The 17,981-nt window shown below is 44.5% G+C and overlaps 1 protein-coding gene across 2 annotated transcripts; it reads right to left on the bottom strand.

Annotated features, from left to right (window-relative positions):
• Positions 1-409: 409 nt before the first annotated feature.
• Positions 410-17,696, bottom strand: SERPINB8 (serpin family B member 8). 2 transcript variants are annotated; one of them, XM_033087474.1, is made up of 7 exons: positions 17,441-17,696; positions 11,523-11,706; positions 10,074-10,211; positions 8,139-8,256; positions 6,274-6,416; positions 4,757-4,909; positions 410-3,192 (listed from the first exon to the last, which is right to left on the bottom strand). In XM_033087474.1, the coding sequence occupies exons 2-7, from the start codon at positions 11,688-11,690 to the stop codon at positions 2,788-2,790; spliced, it is 1,125 nt and encodes a 374-aa protein (XP_032943365.1). In that variant the 5' UTR covers positions 11,691-11,706; positions 17,441-17,696; the 3' UTR covers positions 410-2,787. The 2 variants fall into 2 exon arrangements, with proteins under 2 accessions (XP_032943365.1, XP_032943364.1); XM_033087473.1 differs by lacking the exon at positions 17,441-17,696 and adding an exon at positions 15,941-15,960.
• Between the last annotated feature and the right edge of the window lie 285 nt (positions 17,697-17,981).

Below are 17,981 nucleotides of genomic sequence, written 5' to 3'. Positions count from 1 at the left end.
GGTTACGCAAAGAGTTCTCAGCTATAACAACAAAAGCATGATACATAAACAAAACTATGATCTATTAGACTTCATCAAAATTAATAACTCCTGCTCTTTGAAAGGCATTGTTATCAAAATGGAAATTCAAGCCATGAGCTGGAATAAAAATGTTTATAAATCACATATCTAATAAAGGATTTGCTGTCCATAATAGAAAATTTCTCAAAAAACAGTAAGAAATATAAAACAAAAAAAGTAAATATATATGTGAGATATATATATATGTCTGTATGTGTACATTTATATATATATACACATATTTATATATATTATACATATAATGTCTTTTAATATATATGATAGATTGCTTTAATATATATGATATATTGCTTTAATATATATGATATTAAAAGACATTTCACCAAAAAGCATGTATGGCTGGGAAATGAGGACATGAAAAAATTCTGGACATAATTAGTCCTCAGGGAAATGCAAACTGAAAACACAGTGAAATACCAGTACACACCTAAAATAACAGTACTGACCATAACAAGTGTTGGCGAGGATGTAGAGCAACTGGAAGCCTCAACTACTCGACTGAGAATGTTAAATAGTTCAACCACTTTGGGCCTTGTGGAAGGCATATGCCTAATTTTTAAAGAAATGGCCAAACTGTTTTCCACTTTCCACATGGCCCAGACATTCCACCCCCATGTGTCCACCCCACAGAAATAACAGCATATGCCTACACAAAGACATGCACGTGGAAACTTTATTTGCAATAGGCAAACTCTTGGTAACAACCTAAATGTCCATCAAAAGTGAATGGATAAACAAATGGCAGTATATCCATACAATGAAATATTACTCAGCAGTAAAAAGGAACAAATTATTGACATGCACATGAATGAATTCCAACAATACTGAGTGACAGCAGCCACCCCAAAAAAAAGTCTATGATGTTTTATTCCATTTATACTGAATTCTAGAAAATGCAAATTAAGCTATAGTGACAGAGAGCAGACCAATGCGTGCATGAAAAATTAAGAGTCAGTGGTTGGAATGGGAAAGGGAAGGGCAAAGGGAAGGATTACAAAGATACAGGGGAAATTTTGGGGTGCAACAGATTCTTTCATAATCTTGATTGTGGGGATGGTTTCCTGGGAGCATACGTGTATCGAACTTATCAAATTGTTAAATGTGTAAAGGTTTTCTGTGTAAATTATACCCCACTAAAGGTGTAGATTTGTTTTTTAATTAAAGGTAGAAGTGAGATTAAGCTTCACAGAGGCTTGCTTTCCAGTGTATGCTTAATGTTTGGCCAAACCTGTTTTGGAAAGTTTGATATGAACGTGGCCCAACAGAGAACATGTTCTACTTTGGTGAACTGTAAGAGCTATAAAATGAATGGTTCATGTAGCTGGGAACTGAATCGAAAATTGAGTCAGGAATAACCACTTTTCAGTCCAACTCATAATAAAAAAGTTAAGCAGCAGTTAATGGAACATAAAATGGTGATGGAAGTGGGAGTATAAAACAACGTTCTGGAGACCAATTTGGAAGAAGTCTCAAACTGTGCCCAACTTTTATCTTGACTGTATCATTTTTTGGAATGTATCTTTAAAAATATTAAGCATGTTTAGAAATATTTAGGATATTCATAACAGAATAATATATAATATGAAAAATTTTAATTACCCAAATTAGATTTGATTATAGAAAATATAGTCATACAATTTGACACATTAAATTGATGATATAGGAAGATAATTATCTTGAAGATTTATAGTAAAGGTAGAAATAAGCTACAGAAGTGTATGATTAACTTGGGTTAAAATGTTTATAACTTCTATTCACAGACATAGAATAAGGAGGATATATATCATCGTTAACAGCAATGATTGCTGGGTACTAGCACTGTGTGGATAACTTAAACTTTCTTTGTATACTTTTCTATAGTTTCCAAAGTGCTGCCATAACACAAATTATTTTTTAATCAGAAAAAAATAATGTAGGGAGATTTGCTTTTAAGCAGGAGGGTACTTGAGCCATGTCGGACCATATATGATGAACTGGAAGGGTCATTGCTTCCAAGAGGTGCTTGGTCTGGGTTCCTTTGGAATGTGTGTATGTTTCAGAAGCAAAGGGAATGGAGACGACTACATGGTATGTTTCAGAGATTTGGCTCTGCCAAGCTCAGTCCTGAAGCTCAGTGCTAAGCCCCTGAACTCGTCTCTGAGGTTGATGACAAGAAGACCTGAAGGAGTGGTTTTCCTAACGGCCTGTGTGAGACATGGGGTGTGGTGGGCTGTCTGTGTGATACTGACAGGGGAGAGAATTTTGTGGCTGCAGTGTTCACTCTGGAGTTCCCACCCGGGCTTTGTGTGCAGTCGGGCCTGGGCACTAGCATCTCCTGGTGAGCCTGGCAGTGGTGCTGGGCACAGCTTTGAGATCATTGCAGGATGGAGGGCTGATTCGTGAATCTTTGACATGCTCCTGAAGATGCCCACAAACAGTGGGCACGACTCTGAGGAGAGCTGGCCATCCTATAGCAGGTAGGTGAGGGCAGAGTTCATGAAAGGGAGGAGCTCCCAGATATTCCAGCCTGAGAACAGCCTCAAACTCTACACGTCGGAAGCCTGAGTTACTCTCAGTGGCTGTGGATTATTTAGTCAAGACTATCGCAGACTTCCCAGATGCACACACTTTATTGTGGCACGCAAACCATCACACCAATTTGGTCACACAGAATTTGAATTAAGGCAAGGTGGGCAGAAGGGAAAGGAGTACCTGTACAGCACCTCTTTATGGAGAAGAGAATCTGCCACAGAACAAAATGCTGTTGGTTTTGTGGTGCTTGATGAAGAAGAGGAATGGGTGGTCTGCACAAAACTTTGGCTCTATTCTGCTGCACCGGGAATTCCTGACCACAGCAGTGGCCGCAGCTGCCTCCGTGCCTTCCTCATTGACCTCTACGAAGCACTTGTGTGAGACCTTGGACACGGGCACATTCTTCTTAGTCGACATTCCAGAAAAGTCCGCTCTGGCTTCCTCAAAAGCATCAGTCATTCCTAAACTTCGAAGAAAAGACTCCAAGTTGTAACTCTCCTCCAGCTTTAATCGGGGAAGGAAAACTTGAACTTTACCCATAGTCATCTTTTCTGGATCCGTCCAGGCTCTGAACTTCTCATATGTAAGTGTTTTTTCCACCTGAAATAGCCAAGGGTCAAATCTTCAAATCTAGATGACAATAGCCTGGTGCCCACTTCCCCATCCATTACCCAATGTCATGAAACTAGGTGGTGAGTTCTGGTCCAAGACAATCCCCAGAGATTGTCCCTCTTGTAAACACACCAAGATTTTCCCTCAAATTCTTGTATTTTTCACTGTTTTATGAATACAAAACAGCGAGAACACACTTGAGACAAGAAGAGGGTTTTTTTGTTTGGTTTTCCCATATGTACCAAATTTGTTTCAAATGTTTTTTAGTTTAGAAAATTCTCAGAGCCAATTGACTATATTCATGTGATACACATCGCCATGAATGCAGAGATTGTTTGCCAAAAGAAAGACAGAGCATGGCTCAGAACTCTGATCTGAGCAAGAGGGAGGGATCAGGGATCATCTGAATAGGAAGGGAGACGTGGCTTCTGGGGAGAGCAGAAATTGGGGGTTCAACAGGACTGTTGCTTCTGGCATCCTTGGTTGCCTTCTGCCTGCCCTGGAGTTAGCTTCACAATGTCCAAAACCCATCAGTTATTCTATTTATCCACAAGGAAGAAAAGAATGAGAGTTGCTTCCACTTGCATCTCCCTGCTTCCCTTTACCACCTGGAGTCCAGGTCAGTGTTCCTCTCCAGTGACAGCTATTGGGACATTAGCTCTATCCCTAGACTCTCCTACTTTTCTCCTTAAGTAGTAATGACAGACCTCATCCTTGACTAACGCTGATAGCTTCCTGATTCCATAGAGAAGCCAGGGAAATCAAGCAGGCCCCACCCTCAACATTCTGCACGTTAGTGCACTGGAGCTGGCTTGTATCTCTGGTGAGAGGCAACTGTTAAACCCTTGGGAGCCTAAACTCAGCCATGGTCAGTATATTTACACCATAGAATCAGCAAACGTTACAAATGAGGGCTTCCCCAAACCCCAGGGAACCAGACAACCAACACACTGTGGTCCTGCACCTCTCACCTTACAAATTTACCTTCTCCCATCCTGAACTCCATTCCTTTTCTGTCGTGGGAAGAGGACTCTCTCCTCCTGTCTAAGATAAACTCCTCACCTGTACTTGACACCCTTGCTACTCAAAGTGTGCCAGTGGCCAACACCTGTATCACCTGGAATCTTGTCCGAAATGCAAAATCTCAGGCCATAGTCCCCTGAGTCAAAATCTGCATTTCAACACGATCCCCAGGAGATTCGTATGCCCGTTAATGTTTGAGAAACATTGCCCAGATCAATCCTTACCCTCTTCCAGTATGTTCAATAATTATTGGGCCTTCAACTGGCCCCTCTCTTCCGAATAAAGAATAATGTTCTTATGTTCTTGGAACGCTCTCTTCTTAGCGTCATCAAAATGTCTCCTTGCCTGCAATTCCCCTCCTAGACATATACTCCACAGAAATGCATACACGTGCTCACCAAACACAGGCAGTGGTGTTCATCCAGCATTCTTTATAACCACTGGAAACTCCTCAAATGTTATCTCATGGTTGAACAGAAAGAGCTCAGGCTGGCTGCATAGACACTCAGACTCATTGCCAAGGACTTACCATGGTGAGATCGGTGTTGTCGTCAGGCAGCAGAACGGTCATGCTCAGCTCCTCCCCCACGTAGGGCAGCTCCAGGACCTGACTGTGCACCTCATCCACGTAGCCCATCTTAAAGTCAGCATGCTTAAACATCATCTGCACTGTCTTTTCTTCCTAATGGAAACAGGAAATTAAAATCAGAGTACTGAAAAATGAGCACAGGTCACTAAAAATATGTCTAATGCACAGAACCCCTGGGTACATAAAAGAGGATGATTACTTCTATGCACTTATGCTGATACATATAAAATCTTCATTATTACATACTAGTATAGAATATAACATGCTATTCCCCAGCAGATCAGCTAGAACAGGTGAGGGAATGAACTGACGACTATAGATAGACATAAAACTCTTGTTATTTTTTGAAGGGTGTTTTTTTCTCTTTTGAGAATATGCATAAAAAAGCACTCCCAGGGACTTTATAATTAAAAGTTATTTCTCGAAGTTGAGAGGAGAATTTGGGCCTTTGGGCTGAAAGATCAGGTTAGAGAAGATATATAGGCCAAAGGGAGTTATACTTTAATTCTGAAAAGTTGCTCAATTATATATTTGGTTTTATGCCTTTGGTTTCCATGAAGGGGGAATCTTAACAAGATGTGTTGGGTCCACGATTTTTATAACTTGCACCAAATAATTTTAGATTTTTTAATCTTTGTGTGATATGCTATTATCAAGTTGATGGAGGTCAAATTCCAAGCTAATAGCTATTGACCCCAACCATTATCATAGTCAAAAGAGAATGGAGGGAAGTGTTTTTCATGTTAGGCTTATAAGTCTGGATATCTAATATACAGCTTGATGACTGTAGTTAATAATACTGTATCGAACACTGGAAATTTGCTGAGAGTAGATTTCAGGGCTCTTATCACATAAAAAAAGGTAACTGTGGGAAGATATGTTAGTTACCTTGACTATAGTAGTCATTTCACTATGTACATTAAATCGTCATCTGGCACACCGTGAATACATACAATTTTTATTTTTAAAAGAGCCCCAAAAATTAAAAAAATAAATATAGCTTTAACATCCACTACAACCTTTTTTCTTGTGTTCAGAATTGTGTCACCATAAATTCTAAAGCAATAAATAAGCATAGTTGTCCCTGACATTGCAAGAAGGTGTCTAAGTAAATGCAGATGGTGACGGTACAATACAGGCATAATCTTAAGGTTTAGAAGAAATTTCCTTTCAATCTGAATAATATGACCAGAGATAGAAGATCAATTTGACCAAGGATGAAAAAAGGAAACTATCAATATAAAGATTATTTTGGTTTTTCTCCTCCCTCTCCAATAGAAGGTAGGTATATAGGGGGCACAAAATACATTCAGAAATAGATTAACAAACACGATAGTGCAAAATAAATTATTTACTTCTTCCAATCACCGTCTTTCCCAGCTTTTTTTTTTCCCAGCTTTTTTTTTTTCTTTACTACCGAAAGAAAGTAGCAGTATATCTGAAAACTATTTCCCTACCTGGTTGGTTTTAAAGGGCATTCCCCTCGTGTGCTTTCTGTCAAACTGCTCGTTCCACTTCCCTTTGAAATAGATGGCGTTCACGAGAACCAGCTTAGTCAGTGGGCCAACTGTCCCGACACCGAGTATCTCTGAAATCTTACCTGCAAAGAACATCAGAGAAGTTTATTGCCATTTGGAGGGGTAGGGGAATGAATACTTTTTGACAAAAATCTTCTCGACAGATAACACTGAGCCTTAGTTGACAGCCAGGCTGGAATCCCATCTTTCCGCCCACCTGATAACTCAGGGTGTTGGTTTCCATTCTATGCACACACACACAGGGTATTGTGTGTCCTTAAACAATAGTCCTGAAGCAGACAGGTCAACTCTCATTTTGCCCTCAATTTATAAATTCAAGTTAAGAGCATTTGCCTGACTTTATTTTTGCCCAGGTCCCATAGGGTGCAAGTGGCTGAGCTGAGAAAATGACCCAAGAGTCTTGATTGCAACTGTAAGCCTCTCAACCTTAGCACCATAACTTCTCAACCATACCACTTCGGCATTTTAGCCAGATAATTCTTTGTTGTGGGGACTGTCCTGTGCATTATAGGGTGGTTAGCCAATAGCACTCCCCCCAACTGTGACAACCCAAAATGACTTTGGCCATGGCCAAATGTCACCTGGAGGCTAATTCTAGTTGAGTGTCATTGCTGTATGCCAACCTTCAAATCTCATTTAGGTGAGGAGAGCCTTCCAAAGGATGGGGATACAGAGCAGTAAATGGGAGAAGGCAGGTTTCCCAATGGGAGTAAATGGGGCAAAGGAATTGGAGGATGAATCAAAGGGCACAAGCTGAGTTGTCCAATGAGAGCAGGGACAAGGTGATCCCCAAAGTCCCCCCAGCTCTAATGCTCTAGCAAAACATATGGGAGTTCAGCCTGATTGAAAGAAGAGTGTGAGCAGCCATGGAGGGTAAGGGACATAAGGAGGTATGGTTTGGAGAAGCTTCTGGCTTCCTCAGTGACTTAGGACTGTTGGACTGCTAGAGAGCGAGAGACCACTGCATGGGTGGCCTATGAAAACGTGATCTTCCCTTCCAAAGGTCATTTGCTGTTGTCTAATACATAGCAGGGGTGTACCAGTAGGTGTGCCATAAAGATTGAATGGATAGAATAAAGAGCACTTGGTGGGCACAGGAAGAAATAAGTAACTTAACTCCCCCACTTTTTGGACGTCTCTAAATTACGTGTCAGGTATTTAGGGTACAGTAAAAAAGCATGTCCTTTATCTAGTCTGGAATAGGCAGAACTATTTCTGGTGAGACAGAATGTGGTCTGGATAGGAGACTCTGCAGCCTCTACATTAGCTGAACCTCCAGGATATAAAGCAAATTCAGAAAAGGTCATGATCTGAAAGCAAACTTACCCACAGTCACGTGATCAAGGAAGGACCGGGCCATGGATAAAACCAGAGCTGTTCACGTTACCACAGGGACTTAACATGAAATATGGACCTATCTCAGCTCTCACCCAAGTTCAATGTCATTCTGCCCTCAGAGCAGAGCAAGGGTTCTCCCGGATAGAAGATAAACAAGGTCCCCAAGAGGAAGCATTTTGGGGGGATTTTCCAGCATGGTCCAGAGGGGAGGGGTCTGACATCCTTACACTAGATTTAAGCATTTTTTTTGACATCACCACTTTGTGATCTGATAAGCCCACACAAAATAACAGAATTGCATGGCTGGCCTGAAAAACACAGCAAGCACACACAAACAGGCCACTGGTTCCACTGGTTACAGGGTCCCGGTGGCAACAGGTCATGCCAGGCAATCTCAGGTCTCTTTTCCTTCACAATGCCAAATCTGCTGAAATAAAATCTCTCACCTTCAGTCTTTTTTGTGACCCAGTCATTTATGTGATTCCTGCATTCCTCAGTGTCTTCAGTGAAGGATAACTCCTCCAGTTCTGCCTGGTAGAACTTCTGGCAGGATTCCTTAAAAGCCTACAAATGTAAAATACCGAGTTTGGCCCTGTTCAGCAAAGGTTCCCACAGTGTGAAAACATTTTTCTTTTCCGTTTTTTGGTGTTGTTGTTGTTGTTGTTTTTCAACTTAACACGTTTCTAGCCTAAATGCACAGGTCACCCTGCACATTAAGACTCATTCATGCACTTAACAAAAAGGTATAGACCACCAACTCTGTGCCTGGTCTTTGCTCGGTGCTGGGCACCAGAGTGAAAACATGGCATGAGACTTGCGGTGGCTCACAGGCTGCCGAGAGATGACGTATACACACAGAGAGTTACAAGATGTTCTGAGAACAGGGATGGTGGCAGGCATGCACCAAACAGCCACAAACACTTCAACTCCATACTGACTTTCTACTTGATTTTGATTCCCCCCCGACCCCCACATTAGGCAATTGAACTCTCTTTTATTCATTTGTGTATCACCAGCACCAACCCCAGTGTCTGAAACATATTTGTGGAATGATTGGGAGGCTCCATGGTAGAACTGGAATATCAAGAAATCTTACAGGTCCTCCAGGAGTGGAATGTGATAAGCCTAGAGGGTAGTGAGTGAGTGAGTGTGTGTGTGTGTGTGTGTGTGTGCGCGCGCGCGCAGGGATCAGGGGAAACACAGTGACAGGGATGAGCCTTGAAATGTCGGTTGGGGTCACGTCAGGAAGGGCCTACACCCAATACATTAGGACCCAAATATAACTCGCCTCACAAAAACTTGGTTTCAGATATAATGTGCCTGGCAATTGGCGCCCATCCCCTGTTCTCAAATATTTTAGCTTCTACAGAAGAAAGAACAGGTACAGAGAAGAGCCAAGCAACCGAGAAAAATAGAGGGTGGCTCCCTGTGTCCCCAGTACTCCTGAACTACAATATTCAAAGATCAGGCTGATGTTCAAAATGAACTTGGCTTAACCAGGAGATTCCTGGGGCCACTCATGCTTACCCTAGAAGACATAGCCCGCTAAAAGATCTGGAATCATCTCCACTGATATTTATACCCAGAGCAGGCAACCTCCGTGGGTAACACCCAACAGCAGCCAACACAGGGATGTATTTGAGTCTTACAGAAGAATCCTGGGCACTGCCAGCCAGTAAGGGGACTGGGGTGCCCTGCTCATTTCATTCGTCTCAGAGATAGCTTCACCCTACATACTGTAATTGTTTGGACCTCACTTACTGAATTGTGGTAGGCTTTCACTGGACTAGGAAACTTGGGACCTATGTGCTGCAATGCATAGGAACTACTCAGATTTAAAACCTCAGTTTTATGAACTGATTTTAATTTTTGAAAGACTATTCTATCAATAGCGTGCTTATGAGACAAAGCAAAGGACCTAACTGGACTTGGAGAGATCAGTGGAAAACAATTAAAATAATGATGTAGAAGGTAGTGAGTATCTGGACCCAGGCAATGGAGGTGGTGTTTCAGATGAGGGGACAAATTTAAGAGACTTTGGGAGGGCGGCTCGGCAGGAACAGCCCAACAACCAGAGGCGGGCGGGGGAGCTTTGTACACCCGCGAGATGATGTGGTCACTGAGGGATGGAGATCAAGGGGGAGAAGCAGGTCTAGGTGTAAGAGGACGGAAATATTGAGACTGACGTCCAGGAGGGATGTATCAGGAACAATAAAGAAGGACATAATTCAGAAGCAATCATAAAATTCAAAATTATCATTACAGAGGTGTAATTCTAAGTGCATTTTTAAAACATTAGAGCTATATACTTTATCTCTGGTCCCCTGTAGTTTCTATTTTATTTTCAATTTATTTTTCATTAGTGTGTGAGTATTACTTACTGGGAGGAACTCACACGTCTTTTCTCCAAAGAGTCTGTTGGCAGTTCGGAGCAAGTACTGCGTGCCGGATTTGTTAACTTCAGAGAGAAGTGACTGGAAACCTTGGTGGACTTCTTTACCTGTATTCAAACAAAGTGCCTAGTAATAGAAAACAAGGACACAAACTTTTTTTAACATTGCCATGTTGTTCCCTCAAAGAACTATCTCTCCAAACAAATCTCTGCGCTGAAAATCACAGAGGATCCTATCTTAAAAGGAGTTTGGTTTAACCATCTAGTACAGGGTTTCTCAACCTTGCCCTGTTGACATTTTGAGCCAGAGACTTTGTTGTGGGCGCTATCCTGGGCGTTGTAGGGTATTTTGCAGCATTTCTGGCCTCTACCCACTAGGTGTCAGCAGCACCTCTCAGTTACGACAAACAACACTACCCCGCCATTGCCAAAGTTCCCCTGGGAAGCAAAATCACCCTCAGGTGTAAATCACTGCTCTAGCAGATGTATCCAGGCCAGGAAGGCAGGGTGTGAAAACTCAGGAGGGAAACTGAACAGAACAAGTAGGTAGCTGGAATGGATCTGACCCCGAGAATTACAAGAAGGAGCAGAAAAACACATGAAAATGTTCCATCGGCACTTTCACAGTCCTCCAAGCCAGACTGTGATTTAAATGTCAGATCAGAGTGAGAGTTCAGGTGGTCCCAGTATCACCCAACACTCCCAGTCCCAAGCCTCAGTCCTCTGGTGAGCTGGAAGAAAGAAGCGCCACCTCTGGTTTCCACCAAAACCCTTGCACGCACTGCCAAGAGCATCCGTACCCCCTGACATTAGTGGTAAAATGATGTGCATATGGCAATATTCTGGGACATTCTCACAAGCCTGCCAACGAAACAAAGAGGTTAAGGGCGACTTCCCTAAGGAGTCATCCACTACTTCATTTGTAGCTGAGTTCACACATCACCCCTTTCAGATTAATCAGATCACATTTCCCTCTAAATAACTCCAGAAGGGAGCAGTCTACATTTGTGTCGCATTCTTCTTCCACTCAGGCATAATCGTACACTAGGAATAACCCATTTAACAAAAAGTTCATTTACACAGCCACATTTCAATTTGAAACAAAACGTTAGCAAAGAATTTAAATATAACAAAGTTGAAATTCTTGCCTTTTCTGTGGGACAGAATTACAGTTTGCCTTATCAAATTTTGCTATAACATACTGATGTTTTTATCTAGAGAAAATAACGTAACAACTTGATTTCTCTAAGGAGAGATCACCTGTCTCACACAATTTACCTTTCTACCCATGTCTGCCCTTTGTCACCCTGGTGTCCCCGCCTCCCACCTACCAGCCACACTGGCTTTCATCAGCTGGTGTGAAGGTATGAAAAGACCAGCTCAGTGGAAGCACAGAAAGGAGCATGCCATTGTTATCCCTTTGTGATGTCTCACCTACCTGTGATATCTGGGCCTCCGTGTCCCCTTTGGCCCCCATGAGGACCATGGCCAGGGCAGAGGAGATGCTCAAGGGAGAAAAGAACACATTCCGTGAGTTGTCCTCTTCACCCAACATTTTGAATAAGTTGATGGCAAAAGTGCCATTTGCTTCCCCGAGATTATCCATCAGGGAAGATTTGTATCTAAAACACAACACAGAAGCACATCAGCCAAACCTTCCAATTGTCACCTGTCATTAGTACGCCTGTCAATGGACCCTGGGTGTGGTTGGGAAAACAATTGCATCCCCAAAAACATCCATGTCTAATTCTCCAAACCTATGATTACATTATCTTACATGGCAATAGAGACCTTGCAAATGTGATTGAATTAGGGATCTTGAGATGGGGAGAGTCTCCTGAATGATCCAGGTGGGCTCAATGTAATCACAGGTTCCTCATAAGGAAGGTAGGAAGGTCAAAGTCAGAGAAGGAGCTGTGATGAGGGAAGCAAAGGTGAGAATGATGCAAGGCCGCCATCCAGGGCGTGCAGGCAGCTGCTAGGAGCTGCAAAAGGCAAGGAAAGGATTCTGTCCTAGAGCCTATGGGGGAAAAAATGTAGCTCAGTGGACCTGCTTTGGACTTCTGACCTCCAGAACTGTCGGATAATAAATTTTTATTGTTTTCAGGCACTAGATTTCTGGTAAAGTGTTACAGCATCAATAGGTAACAAATACACTGGTTTATTCACAAAGTAGCCAATCCCAGGGCTCCTGATTGGTACCACCCTTAGCAAGAGGACCCCTGCAGGGGCCAGAACGCCCGCCCTGAGACCTGCTGACTCCCTCCCTTAGTGTAGCGATGGCCACCACATCTGGTTGCCAGGCACTGTTCTCAGCGCTTCACATGTATCATCTCATATAATCCCCACAACATAAAAGGTCAACACAGGTATTACTCCATGTTAGAGACCAGGACACTGAGGTTTAGTCGTTTATTCCACATCCCACGGGCAGCATCCAGGAAGTCAGGACCAGAAGCCGCAGTTTGATGCCAGAGCTAAAAGTCCCCCTGTTGTTGCTACTCCCCGCTCAGTTTCGTGCCCCTAGTGTAATTTAGAAACAAAGTTCTATGAATTATAAATAATTCTCTGTAAATAAAAATGATGACATTTCTGTCACCATGTCACATCTAAACAGCTGAATGGATTTCAACAGATTTGCAGGACTAGTTTGGGATGGTCTGACCTAAAATATGGACTACTACTGGGGAGACTCAAAATGTACTTTGAATCAAGGGGACTCCAAAAAAGATACACCATTTTCCATCGGAATTGCAGGAAATGGGCTGAAAAGGGAGCCCCTGGGCAGGGCTGTAAAACATGAAGCCCAAATCTCAAGTCATCAGATGGATACCGAAGCAGAGACACCGATTTTGGATCCATTAGTACGCCTGTCAATGGACCCTGGATGTGGTCAGTGGACCCTGACCAAGCCGGCCTGACCTTCCCTCAGCTTGACTAAACTTTAGAACAAGCTTCATCCTGCCTCTAGGCCCAGACTTCACTTTCCTTAGAGCAGGGGTGTCCAAACTTTTTTCAACGTTTTTCACCAAGGCCATATGCGGTAAAATACACAAACAGCCGGGCCACTCACTCGAGGTGAAGTACGTATTGCCTCACCTGGTTTATTTAAGTAAACTAAATGTATTTTTGGAATTTGCTGCGGGCCAATTAACAATGGATCGCAGGCCGCAGTTGGCCCGCGGGCCACAGTTTGGACACCCCTGCCTTAGAGCATTTACTTCAGACAACTTGTCATTGTACATTCTTTCTCTGCTCCTTTGAGACAGAAATCTTTTGAAAAGCCTCTTTCTCCTTTTACAATCCAGGGCAGCCTTTCTCAAGTCCTTAGAAGGTATCTCTTCAAAAATGTAATTTTCAAGGAAGATGGCGCCCTACCTGCCAGGCCCTGTGGGAGAATAGGAGTCAGCAGACCCCTAGGTGTCTCAGAAGCCGGAGAGGAAAGAGGAGCTGAGTGGGTGCCGCGAGGATGCCACGACAACTATTTCAACCAGAGCCTCTCCACTGTGGAATGGTTACCTTGAAGCTTCCTCCTAAGATATTTTTTCAAGAGGAGATGTCTCTGATTTTGGAAGGGGGTAAAAGAAAGTGTCGCGTACAAAAAAAAAAAAAAAAAGTGTGAAGGCCATACTCTAAATAGAGAACAACAGCCCAAACCAGTGCCAATTCTTTAAAGTTTGAAAAAAACAAAAAATGTATTATAACATCAACCAAGTAAATACAGCAGCGGTGTAGTTTTCACAGCAGTCCTCTGTACTTAATAGGTCACTTATGGAGGACAAAGTGTTGAAGTTGCTCACTGTCCTCAGGTCATGAAGCCTCTCCAGAGCCTCCAGCTGCACAGCTTGAATGCAACGGCTGCAGACATTGGAAGGCCGTTGTGTCTGCAGTGGGCAAAGCCCCCAGAGCAGCGGAGTCCAGCCTGCCTCCAGGCCACTTCCAGCCCGTTTGTCCTCACCTAACACTTGAGGACATTTCAGAAAATAAAGAGCTGGGAGGGAAGCGAGAGGGACAGTCAAACGTCAGTGCAACAGGCCTACCAGAAGGTGGCACCAAAAAGACCGAAAGAAGGACAGAACTGGAGAGCTGGAGATGACAGACACAAATAAATTTAGATTTCATCCCACCTGAGCATAAGAGCTTTCGACCCAGGGTGAGGCAGGCATAAGCTTAGACTGGTGAGTGTGAGAGTGTGTGTAGGTGTAGTTGTCTTGCCTGAACAAGCAAAGGAATGAACTGGAGTATCGTTCATCAATTTCAACTTTACATTATTAACTGCTCTTAATTAAAAAGGCCCACTTCTGGTTTCTTCCATCTTCCTTCTTTCTTCATCTCATTTCCTCCCCTTCATTCCTTTTCAACATGCAGGTGCTGGTCAGGAGCATAGGATTTCCCATTAGTATCGGCCCCATAGAGATGACACACACTGGTTGGTACACACTCACACACAAGTGCAACTCCAGGAAGTGGCCCAGCTCACACCATTGAAAGACAGGGGTTGGAACATGGTAATGGAATGACTCTGTTCCCCTCAGTTCTTCTTGATGCCCCCATTTCATTTGTACAGTAAAGCTTGTGAGAGGATTGAAACTTGAAACTAAACGGACCTTGTCCAATAATTCTAAAAAGGAATTAATTTCAATATAAAACAAAATAAAACCTTTGGGTGCCAGTGCCACAATTCAATTGTGTCATAAAACCACAGCAATGTGGAAAGATTCGATTTCCTGCCAATAAAATAAATTGGCATTAAACTAGTTTTTCTTTTATAGGTGGACAGACAGGTCAAAACACTGAAATACTGTCCTCAGGTCTCATAGTAAGAGCAGAAGAGTCGGTCACAAAAGGAAGCCTTCTGCTTCCAAGCATATGGCATTGTTCTCTTCCTGAGGTCCATGAATGCCTGCCAACTCCCTGCCCCACCCCACCCAATACACATATCCAAATGTGAATTTGTTCAAAGAGCATTTATGTAGAACTTCCCTTACATGATTCTGAAGAAGAAAACGAGCAATAAATGCCATAGTTTCTGGCTGGGAATTCCCATCCTAGGGGAGACACACAAACATCAATGCATGGTTTCAAGCCAGCCATGTGTGCAACAGGACAATTTACAAAGAGCTAAGGAAGACCACAGAGAAGCAGAATAAATTCTCTTTAGAAGCTCCAGAGAAGGTGAGCGGTGAGCTGGTTCTACAAGGTTGGACAGAAGTTTCTGTAAGGTGGTGAGGGGGGGGGGTGAATTTTAAGGCTGTGGCTGTGGGACTGGCGGGTGCAAAGAATGGAGCGAGAAGGACATGGTTTGTGTGGGCCACGGGGTGGGTCTGTGTGGTGTCCTGTCGTTGTCACAGGATGGGCTCCTATGCCAGGTTTAGAAGCCTGAATTGGAGCTGTGATCTGGAAAGCCATGCATGGGTTTTAAACAACTGTTTTATAAGAATACACTAAAGTTTTAGAACGGTACTGTGGCTCACCATACAACGTAGAAAAAGGCTGGGAACTTGCTGGTGGACGGCTGCCAGAGACTAGGGACTGCTGAATACAGAGGAAGCATCTGCACTGCAGAGTGGAGGGTGGACTGGGTCCGCTGGGTGAACGACCACAGGGGCAGGGGAGAGGGTAGGCAGCCCAAGGATTATTACGCTGAGGCTTGTTCAAATCAACAGGCCCCAAATGGAATCATTTACCTGTATGTTACACGCCATGTCACCAAATCTAGACTTAATTACAGTTTCAGCTCTCCCAGAAATGGAATCTTAAACCAGTCAATCAGGAATCGCCCGATCAGCGCTAGTGAGGTCATCCGCCCCACAGACCCCTGCCATCCCCTGAAGGAAAGTAACTGCAATAACCAACCCGCTTTTTTGCCGGTATAACTTCCTTGTTCCTGCTCCTTTCTGCCTATAAAGGTCTTTCATTTTGTACAGCTCCTCGGAGCTCCTTTCTGTCTGCTAGCTTGGATGCTGCTGGATTCAAACTGATTTTTGCTCAAATACACTCTTAAAATTTGTAATGTGCCTCCCTTTATCTTCTAACAGCCTCCCTAGGTAATTTACGTGGAGGGTGGGCCATGAACCACCGGAAGTTTACAGAGGCGCCAACACGGAATGGGGAAGGTGTACATTCCGTGTGAGGTGCGTGGAGCACACCCCACCCACCGAACCTGCAACATAGCAAGCCAGGGGGTGTTTGTGAGCAGGGGGTAGGTGACTTCAGGCCAAGTCCCAGAGCAAGAGTGGGAGCCCGGGCATCTGGATTCTAGGCAAATGGGATGGAATTACTCAGAAGGTACAGTAGAGGCAGAAGAGAAGAAATTCACCTGGTTCTGGAGACTTTCCAATATTTGCAGGTAGTAAGAGGGAGAAGACAGGGGCGAAGACCCAACAATCAGACTGTCTAGGGAGAGCTGGGAGGGAAGTGGGAAGTGGGAGGCTGCAGGAGGAGGGCGGGAAGGTAGTGAATGTGGGAGGCAGTGTGCACCTGAAACAGCCTCAGCAGGGAGTGTGAGCAGAGGCTACACGGTTGTGGAGTATCTGGGAAGCGAGCGATCCATTAAATTAACTACTGTGGCTGCGGATGAGGGAAGGCAGCTGGAGAGGCGATTTTTCAAATTGAGGGAAAGCAGCCAATGAAGAACAGATGAAAGATGTGAAAGAAAGAAAAAAACGGCAAAAGATGGAATTAAAATAGAAGGAAAAAAGATACGACGGAAAAAAGGAAGGCAAGGAAGGAGGGAAGAAGGAAAGAACAGACGAGGTAGAGAGGGAGGGAAAGAGAGAATGTCCAAACAACAAACTGGATCGCAGAGGGTCACGCTTTTGTGCTGGCGAGGGTGCCGCCCCCGGAACTTGCCAGGCTCCATGGAAACTCCAGGCCAGGTCCAATTAGCGCCCTAGTCATCCTGCCTCCCCCCCCAAAGTTTCCGCCCATCGTTCTCTCTCAACACCGCCCCAGGCTCGGGTTACTGGCCACTCCCTCCCTGCTGGCAAATCGCAGCGCGGTGACGTCAGTAGACCCCGGGTGTCACTCCCAACCCCGAGACTAGCCTCTGACCCGGGGAGGGTCGCCGCGCTCCTACGCTCGGGCCACGCGGCCATGACCTTGGTGGAGATGCTCCGTAGCGCCCCCCTCTGCGCAGCGCCCGGGCCAAGGGGGCGGCGGGGGCTAAGGTGACCCCAACCCAGCCGCCGTCCTGCCTGGTTACCTCCTGCCACCATTCCTCTGGTCCGCTCCCATTCTTCTTACTTCTCTAGCGTCTGCCTCTTGCCTAGCTGCTCCCTCCCTTCCTCCCTGCAGCGCTCCCCCGGAGCTCCGCCCTGGGAACATGACGACCAGGGCCCCTCCCGGCCCGTGTACCTGGGGGATTCCTGCTGCGGCTGTTGCTGCTGCTGCTGCCGCCTTGGGTCCTTGTCCAGCTTGGTGGATAATTCACGTCCGCTTTGATTCTGGCAAGGCTTCCGGTGGATGACTCAGCCGGATCAGATATTGCAATCTCTGACTCCGCATCCCCAGGCTGGACCCCGGGAGGAGCCTGAGCCTCGCACGCAACCTCCTGCCCAGGCGGGAGTGCCGATGGCTTAGCGGGGGCAGCTAGTGCCGGTCCTCTGAGGGTGTGTGTGGAAGGCTTTGGGGGGGATTGGTTCGTTTTCCTGGGTTAGCAAGCACAGATGTCGTATTTGGTGCATGAATGCTAGAGCAGTTTCAAAATTGAGACTTGACTTTGAAAATTAACCAGAAGCAAAACCGGAGGTTAAAAAGGTTCCTAAAGCTATTTGTTTCCAAACTGTTCTGGTAGGACACCCAACAAAACAATTTTTCGTTCACGCATCCCCAATATCTATGTGTGCTAATATGCTAAATACTAATATATGATGAATTCTATAAAACACATCATTGT

The sequence above is a fragment of the Rhinolophus ferrumequinum genome, chromosome 19, assembly GCF_004115265.2.
Source record: "Rhinolophus ferrumequinum isolate MPI-CBG mRhiFer1 chromosome 19, mRhiFer1_v1.p, whole genome shotgun sequence".
In the NCBI taxonomy this organism is placed as follows: domain Eukaryota; kingdom Metazoa; phylum Chordata; class Mammalia; order Chiroptera; family Rhinolophidae; genus Rhinolophus; species Rhinolophus ferrumequinum.
The sequence above is the reverse complement of the archived record's forward strand: the minus strand, read 5'-3'. Positions and strand labels throughout refer to the sequence as shown.